The sequence below is a fragment of the Excalfactoria chinensis genome, chromosome 6, assembly GCF_039878825.1.
Source record: "Excalfactoria chinensis isolate bCotChi1 chromosome 6, bCotChi1.hap2, whole genome shotgun sequence".
NCBI lineage: Eukaryota > Metazoa > Chordata > Aves > Galliformes > Phasianidae > Excalfactoria > Excalfactoria chinensis.
This window is the reverse complement of record NC_092830.1, coordinates 28724450-28740549: the sequence shown is the minus strand read 5'-3', so window position 1 is coordinate 28740549 and position 16100 is coordinate 28724450. Positions and strand designations below refer to the sequence as shown.

The following is a 16100-nucleotide window of genomic DNA, read 5'->3' as shown; positions in this document are numbered from 1 at the left end:
TGGGGTTCAGTCCCTCACCTGACAGTGCCACACTGTTTACCACAAGCCCATTCTCCTTCATTTCCAGGACCTAAGACCGAAAACAACAGCTCTCCATTAAGACCAGACCACTCTCCTCCATAGCTTTCCAAATAAACCTAAGACAACTCATCTTCAGAATAAATTCTGTACAAGCAAGAGATGCAACAGCACTGTATAAACAAACAACTGCTTTACAAAACACATCTATTTAAAATACTGTTTATTTGTGATTTCACATTAATTAGCATTACATCTATGAGCAATTTCAGATAACGTTTATATATTTTCCACAGGACACAAGAGTTGGCTGGCTCATTCTTTATGCCAAAGCAAGTAAATAGAGGCATTAGCAAAAGGTGCAAATAGTTCACGGTTGCATTTTAAAAAATATTTATGCACATTGCATTCATTTAGATATACTTTTAAAAAAGTTATGAAAAGCGTAGTTCACAGGTTACTGTTTCTACATATGTTGTAACACAACACAAACGATGTAGAACATAAAAAACAAAGTAAGCGGCTGGAAGTTTCTACTATGATTAAAAACACTGATTCCAGTATTTAGTGATAAGCTAGAAAATTGTTTCCAGGATCCATTCCAACACTGCATTATCACACTTAACACAGTCAAAGCTAACCAGCCCCCAAACATGCTATATCAACATTTGTGCATGCCAAACCACTCTCCAGCCATATTTAACAATTATATATTGTATAATATTTCAACTGGTAATTTGGGAACCACACGGATCTTTAAAATGCACTTCCTATTGCGATGACTGATTTACAGACGATTTGAGACAGCGAAGGAAAACCTATGTTAATTTCTATGTTTAGTTTGTATTTACAATACAGTAAAAGTAAGAAAATGACGATACCAGTAAAAATGAGCAAGTGGCAGCGCCACCCAACCCACGGCACGAGGCTCTGCTTTGTTCTGGGTTCATCCAAAGGACAACACACATTCATGAGACCCTTTTACCATTCAAACAAAAGGGAGGGGAAAAAAAAAAAAGCAACAGCAAGTGTTGTGCTCCGCATGAATCCACACAAATTCTCCATTACGGCTAATATGGAAATGTCACTATGCTGATTTCATAAAAATATCCCACAATCCGTATCATATCGTTAAAAAAAATAATCACCAAACTTGTCCTTTCTTTGTCTCCTCCTGTTTTCTCACTGTTTCACTTCCCTTTTAAACAGCTTTGTTTCCTTCATTTGGTTACGTTAAGAGATTATTTTTCTTCATCCATTAGCAATACCATGAGGAAAAACAACCCGACACAGTAAGTTTTGAATCCAGTTCGATGTTAAATGCTTTTGTCTTCTGATTTCTAAGTCCCTGGATTCCTGAATTATATTTAAGTATACTCTAAACCAAGCGTTCTTAAATACACTCTACTATTTAATGCCTGGTTCACATGCCTATAATATTTTTTATACTGAATGGTATACAAACATTTGAACATATAAAATCTTCTTTTTGTTTTGCAGTTAAACTAAATTATCAATGTTACGTGTATAAAATCCCCCTTCTTGAAAAATAAGGGTCTCCCCCCTCCCCCCACCCGACAGACAGAATAAAAAAGAAGTCTTCAAAAATTATATTTCACTAAAATGAAATATTTGGCAAAGAAGTTGTCGACGAATGGAACTCTCTGACATTTTGTATAATTCCAGATAGACTTTCTCTTACGCAGCTTTCCCCCTAATATTATGTGCCAGTGTATAATATTTCTATGTGGTCTAATCTTAAAAAAGATTTAAAGGCGTGCTGTTAATACGCACCCACCCAAACCGGGGTACAGAAACACAAAATATATGGTGGAAAAATCACGATACAAAAAGGGATGATCCGGTTACCAATTCAGACAGCAGTTTTCTTTTCTATGAAGGAAGTTATGTGATCACCCAACAATAACTTTAATAAAGACTTTACCGTACTGAAAATGTCAAGGTCTGCAAAATACGCCGGGCAGAACTTGTTGCTGCACACTGTGATGGCGTTTCATCTCGCTATGACGGTATTTGAGCACCTGCCAGTGTAGTTCTACATTAAACTAATGAACGTTTCAAACCCTCATAGCAGTTTTGGACCCAGGTAAGTGAGAGATGAATTAATTTTCACTTAATAGGAAAGTCTTTATTTTTATTTTTTGTTTGTTTGTTTGTTTCTGTTTTGTTTAAAGCAAAACCTTTTCCAGTTCCTCTTTGTTTAGGTTAAATGTCCAGTTACTGCACACCCCTAAAACTACTCTGTTAATGGTCAACTGAAGCGTTTAAAATGTGCACCATTTCCTCCCAACAGAGCTGCACTTACACTTCCACTTTCTCTTTCTTTTTATTCTTCTTCAGGAAAGATGGGGTGCGGAATTTCTTTTTCTTCTTCGACGGGGATTTGGAAGGTGACCCTTCAGGGGACAGGGCCTCTTCTATCTTTTCAGAGCTTTTAATGGTAATCTCTACGCTCTCCACAGTACTAGTGGTTAACTGACTGACCCTCTTGGTGAGGTCTTCTTCCACATCGTGCCCATCTTCCTTGCCATTCACCACCACCACAGGTAGCTCTGCAGATATTAGGTTGGCATTCTGGGTATAGAGATCCTCGTGATTTTCTAGAGAACAGACAATTTTACTGTCATTTAGGTGCGATATCATGTCAAAAAAAAACCCCAAACAAAGAAACAACAAAAGCCAACCCCAAGCGTAAAACAAAGATGGGAGTCTGGATTGCAATCCAAAGAATGAAATCCAAAATGCTAAGACATTGGCTTTTCTCCTTTATCTACTTGTTGTAAACAGACCTGAAACGTTACTATAAGATAATGAATTTAGCTGAGGAAGCTAAACTCACCTCTACCAGGTGCATGTGCAGCTGAAGCTCTATCTAGTATGTTACATAAACAATAGATAGATATACATTTTCAAGCATACTTGGAATTACATTTTATTCCAGAGACAGGTTTACAAAAGTGCCACCATTCCATGTAGAAATCTTTGGAACACTGCCCTTCCCAAGTGCCTTCTTAGACCTTTCTGGAAAAGTCTTAGGCCCAACATCTGATCTTAATCATAGAATGGCTTGGGTTGGAAAGGACTCCATGGATCATCATGGTGCCAGCTGCTAGATCAGGTTCTAGATCAGATTGCCCAGGGCCCCCCCATCCATCCTGGCCTTAAACACCTTCACAGATGGGGCACCCACAACCTCTCTGGGCAGCCTGCCCCAGCTCCTCAAAAATTCCCCCTGAAATTTAATCTAAATCTCTCCTCCCTCAATTTAAAACCATTCCCCTTTGTCCTATCACTATCTACCTGTGTAAAAAGTTCATTTCCCTCACGTTTATAAACTCCCTCCAAATACTGGAAGACTGCAATGAGGTCTCCCCATAGCCTTCTCTTCTCCAGGCTGAACAAACCCAGTTCCTTCAGTCTGTCTTTGTAGGAGAGGTTCTCCAGCCCCTGGATCATCTTCATGGCCCTCCTCTGGACCCTCTCCAAAAGCTCCACATCTATCCTGTGTTAGAGGCTCACAACCAAAACCAAAACACATCTGTCTCCTCCTCCTCATTAGTAACTAAGGCTCAGAGCAGCCCGTGTTATTTTCCATTTGTGAGAATTATGTATTTGAAAAACTTTGGAAAGCCAAAAAAATAAAGAGTCCCTCCCCAGACTTTGGGAAAACAGGTCTCTTTTTTTACTCATCCAATGAGACAGAAGCATAAAGAACTCAGCAAAAAAGCAGACGACTCAGGTTAGGAGAGCCATCAGCATTTTACAGAAACTACACAGATACCTTCTAATTTTTCTGGGACATTTTGCGGGGACTGAGTTTGTGACTGAATTTGTGACACAGATGAACCGTCATCTGAGAATAATTCCTGTTCAGCATCTGTAGGACAAGAGTTTGATTAGTAGCCATGCAGAAGTAAAAACAAAGCAAGCATGTCAGTACTAGTGGTACAAGATTTACAGCTCTGCTAGCATTGTGCTCTTTTTGCTGACAAAACATTAAGAAGTGACAGTGCACAGTTTAAATTACATAGAATGATGGATTTACACGTTTCATCTGCTAACAATCTTTTCATATTAGTTCATTAGCAGAAAGCACAAAAAAGGGGGAAGGGTTGCATTCCATTGCATGCCCCATGGTTTTATCTAGCCTTAAGTCACACACGCAGCTGACAGAATCGGCTACCACACTGTACCCCAATGTGGTATATAGCAAAGCTGGTTTATTACACAGTGCTAATGAAGAAAAATGCATAGCAAGTGATACTGTCAAAAAAAACAACAACGAATTAGTAATTTCCTACACAATGGTAGTTCTGGATAAAAGATGCAAAAAGTGAAAGCAGATGAGTCTTGCGCATTGGGAGAATAAAGGAAAAATTAAAGAAGCAAAGATCAAACATCTCACAAAACTTCTGGAGGTAATAAATTACAAACGCGAGCTCAAAAAGCACTGGAATTTGAAGGTCAGAAAGCGGAGAATCTATTGACAGGGCTGCACCAAATGTGAAGCAGCACAGAATACTCATGCTCACAGGGAGAGCTCAGTGGGTTTTCCCTGTGAATTCTGACACTTGAACGGGCATAAAACAAACCTTGAAATAACAAAGATTTTCCTCTACCTTGTCACATTTTTCATAATTAAGTGGCAAAAATCATTTTTCAGAGAGTCGACTGTTTATCACGTATCATTTACATAACAGAACTTCCACAAGTGCAGAAGGCTATGGATTAGTTTGCAATTGTCATCGTCACACGCGGTCATAGCTCAGCTGGACAGGGTCCTCAGCACCACAACCCAACTTGGAAATTAACTTCAAGGAGAAGGGCAGACTAAAGGATGGGTTCTTCCACCCTAACTTACTGTACAGTTCTATGAAAAAGGTCATTACGTTACAGCACGGTTTTGCCTTTCACTGCTTTAATTTCAGCATGAACTAAATTAATTAAAGAATAATTCTACTTCCTCAAGGAATTATCGTTATGTTTTAACAGTAGATATGAAATATAAATGAACTGATGATAGAAAAGTAAACCTCAACCACTGACCTTCCAGCCCCAACTGCTTGCGCTCAATTGTTTTCTTGTACTCTTCCAGTTCCTTCTCTGTGAGATGGCTGAATGGGTTGGGTGGTGCTGGTGGTGCATGCTCATCATCTTCAAATTGCATTGGCTAGGAGAAAGAAAATTAAAAGATGAACAGTTAAAAAGGAAGCAAGCAGCATGCACATGGCAAATAGTATGATGACTCCAAACCCAAAGAGAGGGAATACAGAAGAAAAAACACCAAAAAACAGCTAAGCCAAAGTTACCCTGTTTAATGGACATTTATAGAGCAACAAATGTTAACCACCGTAACTATAACTCACAATTCATTTACATTCATTTACTCATATTGAAAGACAGCCAATTTGGAAAATATTCTTTTTGACCAAAATAAATAAGCAAGCTCTGTGTGTCACTGCAGAGGAACACTGGGAGCCAAAATGAGGAATCTATTTATATGGTTGCCTGGAGAGGTGGTGGACACACCATCCCTGGAGATGCCCAAGGTCAGAATGGAGGGGTTCTGAGCAGCTGATGGAGCTGTAGGTGTCCCTGTTCCCTGATGGGGAGTTGGACCACATGGCTTTTAAGGGTCATTTCCAATTCTGTCGATTCTATGCAGTAACTCATGGATGGTGAGAAACGTAAAATTGTTTAATGCCAACTTTAGTTCAACGTGGTTTGTTACATACCTTATCAGGGTTATCCATATTAACCAGAAGTAACTATATTCCATTCAAGACAAGACTGCTAAGAAACCAGAAACCCTCACTCACTCCAACTCCAATAGAAGTCTGTTTCCAATGACTGCTGCCTTCTGCATGGTCCCATCCCACCTTTTAATTTCATGCCATTTCTGGGCCTTAAATGATTTTCTTTAGCTCCACAGAACAATGAGAAGTTATTTTTGGCACTGTGTACTGCAAAGTCCATCATTTTTCAGCTAAAATGGTCTTAGAGAAGGCTCCTGCTACAATAATATTAAAGACAGGTATGCCTACCTGAAACTAACATTTTAAAGCTCTGAGATAAAAAAACATGCATCTACACGAATAAAACACATTACACATTCAAAACTTGGCATTAAAATTACCAGTTCTAACGAAGTATTTAGAAAGAAAATGGCCCAAAAGTGAAGCTTGAAAGAAAGCAAGGCAAAATAACCCACATGCACATAAATCAGTGAATTATGCCCTACTCACTGGACTTGGCTTTTTATCCACAACAATCCCAGCAAGCAGCTGAGACTGTGGTCCTGCTGTCTTCAGGTCATATCGATTTTGCTCCCGAATCTATTATAGAGAGACAGACAAATATAAATATAAACAGGAAAATAGATCAGATAAAAACATTATACAGCAGGAAAATGGGAGTCAACTAACTAATGAGACACTGAATTGAGAGAATCTTAAAGTCATTGTCTGGAACTTGTAGCATTAATCTCTGGATGACCAGAAGTGGCCTTGCCAGCCCTAAGGAAGGGAGTGGATCCTTCTGACTCCAGTTCAGTCCCCACAGATACTGATAGGGTCCTTTCCAAGAAATAAAAGATTCTGTAATCACACGGAAAGCGTCCCGAATATCTGCTAGAACAGTAAAGCCCAGGGTGGAGTATTTGGTCAGTCTAACAGTTAGAGCCTTATGTGCTGGAAGGGAAAAGCAGTGAGATATCTGTGATTACAGACAGGTCCAACAATCTTTCATTTTTTTTTTATTTTTATTTTTTTTATTTTTTATTTTTTCCTTTTCCTTTCTGTTGCCAAAAGAGTGAACTGGGCCAGAGACATTCCAGTTTAATACATGCTAGAAGAATTAGCACAGAGCAGAGCTCACATGAGACTGAATTATGCTGTACTCGATGTACAGAAATTGGGTTCATGCTGGCACCTAATTATCCACTAAATGTAATGTTAAATGATGGGGACTATCATTTCCAATCTATCATTTCCAGAGTTAATGGTCATCATTCACCAAAATGTTGCATTCGGAATTTATATGTACACAGCGCATACATACACAGAATTCATGTATATCACATATTTAAATACATGCTTTATAGTGCCAAAATCACATCAGAAACTTCCTACTAAAAACAGAACACCTGTTAAATAATGTGTAATAGTAACCCAAAATTTTCATGTAACTCTATCTAGAAATGTTACAGTTATACCCAATACGCATCTTTTACCTTATTTCTCTTTTCCAACACTTCACTGGGGTTTGTATTTAAAGGAACAAACTGGTTTGGATCTTCAATCTTGATTGGTGTTCCTCCACTAGTCTTGGAAGAGTCGTCAGCTTTCATCCACTTAAAGGAAAAAAAGAATTGCACATCATGATGGGGAGGACAATTCTCAGTGCTGTTTTATGGCTAAAGAGGAGAAGTAAAGAAGAGCCTTCCTGACTTTTCAGTTCCACATGACATCCATGGAATACCCCCAAATCCTCACAAGTTTGCATGCTTGCACAGGGGGATCTAAGTTGCCTTGAGCACATACCACATAGATTACTTTTAGTAAACACCAAAACACCTGTAAAATGCAGTGCTAACTGCCTACTAATGCAGCTGTGTTCAGGAGGCATCATGCTTCCTATCCACTAGCACAGTTGGTCTGTTGGTTCCAGAGCTCATCCACCCTCTCTCATTTCCTCATTCACCTTCCATCTCTGTTAATCACACATTTTGGAGCTTTATTCCTCTGAAGTGAGGTTTCACATCTTGTTGAGGATATTTCTCCCAAACACAAGTGCAGAAGCTTGCTAGCCCGCCAGCAGGAGGAGCTGATGCCTTTACGGTTGCACTGTGCAACTGGGAGCAGGACAGCAAATAATGCACTCCTCAGCCCTGCAAATAGGTACAGCTCTCAGGCTGGAGACAGTGGAAGCAGGAGGAAAAGGCTGAATCAACATGAGTAGTAACAAGAGCATAATCTTCAGAGCCTGTTTTTAGCAGGCTCACAAACAGGAAAAGGATAGTTAGTGGCAAATTGGACCTTGAAGAGATGACAGCAACCTACAGGTGATTTAAAACCTTCCTATATTTGGTGGGTAATTTAAAACATAAAAACATACAGTGTTATTATTTTCTGACTTAGGAATTGGAGGAGCTGGGTGAAAAGGGAAAATAACTGCTTTATTTTTAGCATAAACTGTTGCTCTTCCAAAGAATGGCAATGCCCAAATCACTGAGGGTCATCAGAACTAATGTCACTAAACCTCCCACAAACCTATTTCCTCCTGCTTCATTAACTGATTTCCTAATCCTGTTAAAGAGGTCTGTGTGCAGTCTGCTTTCTCCCAAGCAGTGTAAAACCAGAACAACTGCCCCAAAGTATTGGCCCACCGTGATCTTGGTCCTGGGACTCGCTTCTCCATTCCAGGACTCCTCAGGCACATTTACTTTCAAGTAGGTGTTTGGGGAGTTCAGCCATCTTGTCTTTTCCCTCTGTTGTCTCTGTGCCAGGAACTTCAGCGGGGAGAGCGGGACCGCATCGTCTTCAAAGGAAAAGGCAGTCACAGTGGCTGGGATCTCAACATCACTCTTATGTTTGGGCTTTTCCCTGACTAAGGGTTGCCTGTAGGCATAGCCAGTTCTGTATCCCTACGGAGAAGGAAAAAGAAAACAATAAGAATTTAAGAAATAAAATTTAAAAAATAAATAAATATTGAAAGAGTAACTGAAGAAGTAATCAGGTTTTTTTGTGCTGTCTTATATGCCTTGAATGGGACAAGAAGTCATTCTACCTTCATTTTCAAACTCACAAAGAAACCAGAAAGAATCATTTGCCGTACAGCAGCTGATCCTATGCTCAGAAGCTTGCAAAGGCTGCCTGGATGTTGCCACAAGTGTGTTCTCACCAGGTTGTCCAGCATCCGCATGAGTGCTTCAAACTCCTGCTCCCCTACTTTCCATTTCTGCTGTGAAGCCATATTAACTCCTCCTCCTCCACCTGCTGCCACACCATGCGTGAAAGGCTTGAACTTCTGCAGATCCAGTAGTAGGAGATTGTCTATCCCACCTGCTCCAGCTAATGCATGAACCTGAAGACATCAATGAGTGTTATTTCACTTGTAGAAATGCTTTTGGATTCTTTGCTTTTCTGAATGTACAAGGGAAACACAAATGCCTGCTGCAATATTTCTCAGGCTAACTTTCTTCTGTGTGAACATATATTACAATATACAGCAGGTGATTCCTACTGGAAGGATGATAACGTATGCTAGTCATCACACTCTAAAAGGAGCAGACACAAACACAGCCTCTCAGAGTACCCCAACAAAGTCTTTTTCCGTCACAGTATTAAACATCATTTCATTTCTATGCACATTTCAAAATGAATGAGCAATTGAACTCAAAATGAATGTCAGGGTGAGGGAGCAGAGTGCTATTCAGTCCTTCCCTCCAAACACATACTTGGGAATGTGACAGGAAACATGTAAGAGAAAAGCAATGAAGTTCTGGGGATGGGCTTAAGAGTTATGGAAGATGAGGACAGCTACGTATTCTTGCTCACCTGTGTTTCACAGGCCAGTTGCACGTTGAAAATATAGTGGAATGCTTCTTCCAGTGTCTCTCCTAGAGCTACCACACCATGGTTTCTCAAGACTAATACCTGGTAAATGAAGACACTAATGTTAAATGGTAGAAACTGTCACAGGACACGAACATTGCCTTTGGGAAGCTTGAATGAGGCTGAATACCTTGCAACTGGGTCCAAGAACTTTCTGAAGCTGAATTCTCTCTTCCTGATCATCAAGAGAACCCTGGTAGTTGTAATAAGCAACATCTCCCAGAATCAGAGCCTCCTGTGATATTGGAAGGATTCCACACTTCATAGAGGAAACCTATTTGAAGAAAATGATATATTGATAATTAGGGGAAAAAAATAAACTCTTAAAACCCACAACATAACATGGAACTCTCAGCAAACTGTAACTTTGCCAGAAAAAGGCACTGCATAGTGAGAGAGTTGAGAAATAATATCTTTAGGCTTTCACTACTCTAAGATACGAGTGACAGAACTGCTGCTACACAACCTTAGGACAGATTGATTATAGGAAAAGACAAACAATCCCAAATGAGCTTCTGCAAATTTTATCTGTGTTTAATTTTCAACACAAGTGCTAAGAGTTTTTTCCTTCTTTCCCATACTTGTAATTTCAAAGAACTTATGTGAAAGAAGTCAGCCATCCCCCTTCTTTTCTCTGTTGCCAAGCAATAATTACATAGGTATTTATCCATTTATCTCAAACCAATGGTTTTGAGTCTTCTTACATTTTTATAATTGTTGTATGAAACATTTTAACTCATATTTTTATATATTAACTTATGTTTTATCTATAATTATACTTTAACTATGATTTTTCAGTAGTGGAGTAAATCCAAACTGAGCACAATTACTAATTAAGCCAGTTAAAATGGAGTTGTGTAATGTAAGTGATGATGCATACAGCACATTATATGGTTAGAGATACTATAAATGAAGCCTGGGTAAACTATCTTCAGCCTCCTCAGCCTGAGCACAATCTTATCTAAGCATCAGTTTATTACCATTCATTTCATTGCAGTAGCCCTGCCCTCCTGCTTCCCTGATTTCACAGCAGAGTTTTATTTTAAAGAGAAAAACAACAGTGTGGAGCTATGTTACAAACAAAACTAAAACCACCATGAGCAACGATTCAGCTTCAGAAAGTTGATCTCAGTTCATAAGATTAACCTGTTTTATTTTTTTTTTACTCTTCAAGCAAGGAGGAAGATGACTTACAGCTGCTGTTGCAGGGGTATGTATGTGTATTATACATCTGACATCGGGGCGCGTGGAGTAGATGGCCACATGTGGACTGAATCCTGCATTGTCGATACTTAGAGTTGTACTGCCCTGGTCAACTACATCTCCCAGGATGTTTACCTTAATCTGGAAAAGTCAAACAAATGGACAACATTCAAGAAGTCTGCAATAACTGTAATTATTTGAGAACCTCTCTTCTTACTTAATAACAAGCTTTCTCCATGCTCTTCAGGCTTAGAGCATGAAAAAAGGAGAGCCACCTGTGTGTCATTAAGCCATCCTGCAGACATCGGTAGCACCTGGAAGCCCTACCTTGGAAGAAGTAAAGACAATACCCTGGTATAGCATATGCTATCAGCTATCTAGCTGACCTTTTGCTTAAAAGAAAGCCTCAGCAATTTGCAAACCAGAATCATAATTGGAAGGGGAACCAACTATGAGAAAAGGTCTGGGTCAACCTGTAAGCATATCGAGAATGTTTATGTGAGCCTCTTCCAACCATGCGAGAAAGAAAAAAAGAAACCTTTGGTATTTGCACATAAATTGCATACAACTACAGCCCACTGCCGATAGCCTTTTGTAAGGGAAGCTGTCTAATTCTTGGCATTTTAAAAACAACTTTATTAACACTGTCTACATTTTGAGTATGAAGAAAATTCAGGCAATAAATTTCCAGTAAGAAAATTATACATGCAGGGAACATAAAGATTTGTAGGAGAATTAAAATAATAATTCCAGGATCAACATAAAGCAACAGGAGCACATTAGGCAGAGTTCTCAAGTTTTTATTATGGTTTTCTATTTCCTGCAAGGCTATCGGCCTATCAGTCTTCCAACTAGTTCTCCTGTTGCCTCTTCCAACTGGAGATCGCTTCTTCACAGATATGAACTGACATGAAGAACATACAGCAGCTTCTGTATCAAAAGACCTGTGATTTTACAGCTACAGGATCCTAAATACCAACTTGTAATTTTTGGTTCCTTTGTAAGGACCAGGGAAGATTATTCAACTTTACTTCCCCATTTATAAAGATAAGAACTGATTCTGCTGATATTACTCCTACAGCGTGATTTCATAAGAATTACCAGATTGTCAGGTTCTAAAAGGTTGCTGCTATACTGAGGCTATTTAATGAGCTCTGGGAGACAGGAGAACAAAACTTTGCTACTGTGCACTGAGGTTGGAAACAGAGCAATAGAAAGCAAAGCTATATCCAAAAATAAATAATCAGAACAAAGGATGCTGCTATCTAAATAATTAATCAGCTTTGCATAGGGTGGGTAAACATTAAAAGCAACTACAATTGAGCAGTGTGATTACAGCTAAGTCCATTTTAGTAGCCACAGAAGTATTTTAGAAAACAGGTTGAGCCTTGGTGGTTACTATGCAGGTGAATTACATACCAAATTGGAAGCTGAAGCTTCAGAAAAGGACAGACCTCTTGGAATGATTAGAATATGATCATGTTCTTTGCTTACTCTGACCTGAAACAGAGGGAAAAAACAAATGGATTACTGACTTATTTCTGAATTTACATGATTTGGGGGAAATTAATTTGACTCAACAGGTAAGATCCCAACATTCTTATTCTCTGAAATACTTACGGTGATGTAGGCATTTGGCAGATGTGCCCACCCAAACAAGTCAGCCAATCTGTATAAACTGGCTAATTTGCAACGAGTAAGTTTTTCTCCCTTAACAAACGAGGAGGTATCTATCCCAGGTAGATCATTGATGGGGGTAATCATTCCATGGCCTAAAAAACAGAAAAAGATGGCAGCCAATCAATTAAATGTCTTCCAGTGACGTTGTGATCTTCCAGAAGCAATATATTTAAATTGTCAGCAGAGCAACACCAGCAATCATTAGACTGCATCTGCACTGCTGGGACTTCTAGGGTGTTTACTGAAACCTCTGCTAGTTTTGACTTTGACTGCATGAACATCTTGCAAAGGGGTATTTTTCCCTTTCATGAATACACAATACCCCTCTGAGAAACACTGCCTTTGCTTACAGGGAATGTTACTACCAGGAGAGAGAAAAGGTTTGGGTTTTCACCAGAAAGACAGCGCGTGCTTTGAGATTAATCACCCTGTCCAAATCCCCAGGGAAGTGTTGCAGGGAACAGCCGGACCTGCAGGACCAGCTTGAGACATGGGGATAAGGCACTCTGAGCTCTCTGTTGTTCTCTCCCACTTAGTCTGTTGTATGAACTCTAAGGAGCCATTCTGGGACCACTTCTCAAAAGATGCTGAATGCCAACAGCTGCCACTGGACCTCAGGCTTGTAAGTTCCTGTATCACGTCATCCACCCAGAGTGCTTAGGCCAAGCTCAGCACTTCAGTACTGGAAGACCCGGGAACATCCCAGCAATGCTTTTGGAACTATAGCACACTGTAAAAGTTATTTTCAACTCTGGGAGATATCTGGGTAATGATTCAATTTGGCAGGCTACTCCCCATGTTTACAACTTACATGCAAGAGTAGAAAAATAATGCCATATCTTAGTTTGTGCTCACATTAAATTATCAGTGGTAATAATAAAAACAAAGAGAAAAAAGGGGCAGTCAAAGGCACATTTCACTTACTGAGTGAAGATGAGGAAAAACCTGCAAAAGAGCTTGCAGTAATGTAATCAGCAATCTGCTGTAATGCAAGCAGCCCAGTTGGGTTATTGCCTTTCTTCATCTGTTCTTGAATAAGGCATTCCAGATCTTCTCTAAAAGCCTGTGGAAACATTTGAGAATCATCAAGGAAACCTGGATTTGATAGAAGTAAGATTGTTATAGGTGGGGCTGGTAGATTTGTCTGTTATTGATGTTACACGACACTTCCCCTCAGACCTTGTTTTTAGTGCCTATAACTTTGCCAAACTTTAATCATCTGATCTAAACTTTGTATGCTAACTATTGGCAATTTATGGGCTAGAGGGGAAAGAAGTTTGGTCACAGAGGGTTAACTATTGCCAAGAAGAAGACAAGGTAAAATACAATTAGAGAGTTCTCCATAGTTCCCAAGAAGTACTTCAAATCTGACCAGGATATGTTGCTTTTAGTGCTGGGTATTTTTTTTTCTTTTAAATTCAGTAATCCCTCTGAAAATCCGTCCAAATTTGATAAAGTTATAAACACATGGAAAACTGGAGTTCATCCACGCTCAAGTAGGATTGCAGACATGCAAAATCTAGAAGGAAAGTCAGGAGGTCACTTCTCTGCTTCTGTCTTTCTTCTCGAGGGAAAAGCCCTTCCCTCTTTCCCCAGTATAAAGTGTCCACAACCCCAACAAGATAAATTCATGCCAAATACATTATAAGAAGGGTTTTCACTGTATCAAATTTAATATACTTAGCACTGTGGACCAAGCCTGTTCCTTCCAGAAGGCAGATGAACCACTGTTCATAACAAACGCCAGTCTTAGGACTACTTCAGTCTTGATGCTTCTAGACTAAATAAATTCCCTTCTTTCAAACTTTTCTTAGTAGCATTGTTTCCTAACCCTCTCATTATTTTTTTGGCAGTATTCCTCTAGTTTTTGTCTGAACACGCAGGACACAGAGCTGCACATACCACCAGCTAAGGTGTATGGTGAATGCTCTTGCTGGTTCATTCCAGAAAAGCATTTTGTGTCTGTACAGTGCAACTGACTCCTACTATAGCTCCAGGCTACTCCCTTTATGTAATTGCTTCTTACAGTTTGCCTGCCTTAGTAATTATTTAGTCTCAATTAAAAAGGAAAAGAGTTCTGCAAGACCAGTGTAATTTCTTCACTGAATTTTAATTCAGTTCTCTTGGTTGGGTGAAACCCATCAGTTCCATGACATTCCCATATACTCATGACTGCTGATGAACCAAGCTTTGCTACCACACTCCCCAGAGTATCTGCAGGACTCTGCTTGACTTGGCCTCTCAGTTGGGCATCCACAGCTACATTTAATTTTCAAGCACAGGCACTGTACTGTTTTCTCAAAGCAATCTCACTGGGATCACATGCACCTGGGACTTGCCAGATCCTCACAGATAAAGCCACGTAGAGTGACTGTGCATTAAACTGCTGTATGGATTTCTTGGTGCACATCAGGTGCACACAGAACCTCCACCAAATAACTCACAGCACCTTGCTGGTCTGCAGACACATGGGCAAAATCAGTGTCTGCTGCAGGTAAGATCTATCCAGCAAGCATAGGGAAAGGTTGGAGAAAATGGAAAAGAAAAGAGAAATTGAGTGAGAAAAGAAACTTAATGGGGATTAGGAGGAAAGAGGTGGGTCAGCACTAGAAGCCCATAAGGGTAAATAATGGAGGTAATTATGCAGGGATAATTGCTAGCAAGGCAAACAAACATATGGGGAAAGCAGCAAATGGTTGGAGAAAATAACCAGCACTGGCAGATGTGGAGAAAGGAGAAAAGAATAGCAAGAGGTTTGGCGAAGAATAAACCAGCTCTGTAGGAGGAATAGCTAGACAGAAGGACTCCCTGTGGAAAGGGGTGTTATGCAGGGGGCTCAGTGAAGGACTGTACAGAGAAAGAAGTGAGAGGGCCTGGCATGAGGGTTAGAAACAGGTGAACAATGCAAATGGAGGGGACGGAATGCAAAGAAAAGACTGGAATACAGTGAAAACTTTAAAGAAAGGTTAATGGAACATGGTAAGTAAAATCTTCAGTATGGCACAGCCCAGCATCATTCCTTCAGCACTGTGAGCATCACTTGGTGTCTCTCACCCCTACCCCTCTGTCTATCTGCAGGTAACTGTGAAGGTCCCTCCCACCCACCCACCCAATTTGGCTCCAAGGATGGTCCTTGTTACTGGTGACCAGAGGTGTTCAAACAACAAAGCAGGAGCCATCCTTTTTCTCAGCACAGTGAGCACCTTCCTCAGCCTGGAGCCTGACCACAGCCACAAACCCTGTGGTGCTGGAGGCCAGATGTGCAGCCATGTTTCTTACTGCCCTGCACATAACTTTTAACTGCACCACACTTGTCTCGTCCCCATGCCTCATTTAACACACAGTGGTTGGTCCACAGTAGAAAATAAATTCAGTATTTTTCCTCTTCTCAGCACATAGCCCTGTGCTTTATCTGCATGCTGTTCATACCCAGTTGTGATGACAATTATTATTTATCTGACAAGATTTTCTCTGGGGCAGATAATTACTGTAAATCTAAATGCTTCACAAGCATTAACTTGCTAATCCCCAAAACATGTCTTTATGGTGAAGCAGGGCACTGTC

At 40.0% G+C, this 16100-nt stretch overlaps 1 protein-coding gene across 6 annotated transcripts in view; it reads right to left on the bottom strand.

Moving 5' to 3' along the window:
* Positions 1-224: 224 nt before the first annotated feature.
* The window catches only part of ADD3 (adducin 3), an 87711-nt gene continuing 71835 nt past the window's right edge, over positions 225-16100 (bottom strand). For 3 of the 6 annotated variants that reach the window (XM_072339535.1, XM_072339537.1, XM_072339536.1), the window contains 13 exons: positions 13461-13599; positions 12477-12628; positions 12276-12356; positions 10848-10997; positions 9784-9927; positions 9597-9695; positions 8941-9123; positions 8426-8683; positions 7271-7390; positions 6285-6374; positions 5086-5209; positions 3821-3916; positions 225-2639 (listed from right to left, as the gene is read on the bottom strand). In XM_072339535.1, coding sequence (XP_072195636.1) covers positions 2341-2639; positions 3821-3916; positions 5086-5209; positions 6285-6374; positions 7271-7390; positions 8426-8683; positions 8941-9123; positions 9597-9695; positions 9784-9927; positions 10848-10997; positions 12276-12356; positions 12477-12628; positions 13461-13599 — 1935 coding nt within the window. In that variant the 3' untranslated portion in view covers positions 225-2340. The remainder of the gene's footprint in view (positions 2640-3820; positions 3917-5085; positions 5210-6284; positions 6375-7270; positions 7391-8425; positions 8684-8940; positions 9124-9596; positions 9696-9783; positions 9928-10847; positions 10998-12275; positions 12357-12476; positions 12629-13460; positions 13600-16100) is intronic. The other 3 variants (XM_072339538.1, XM_072339540.1, XM_072339539.1) reach the window with 1 other exon arrangement.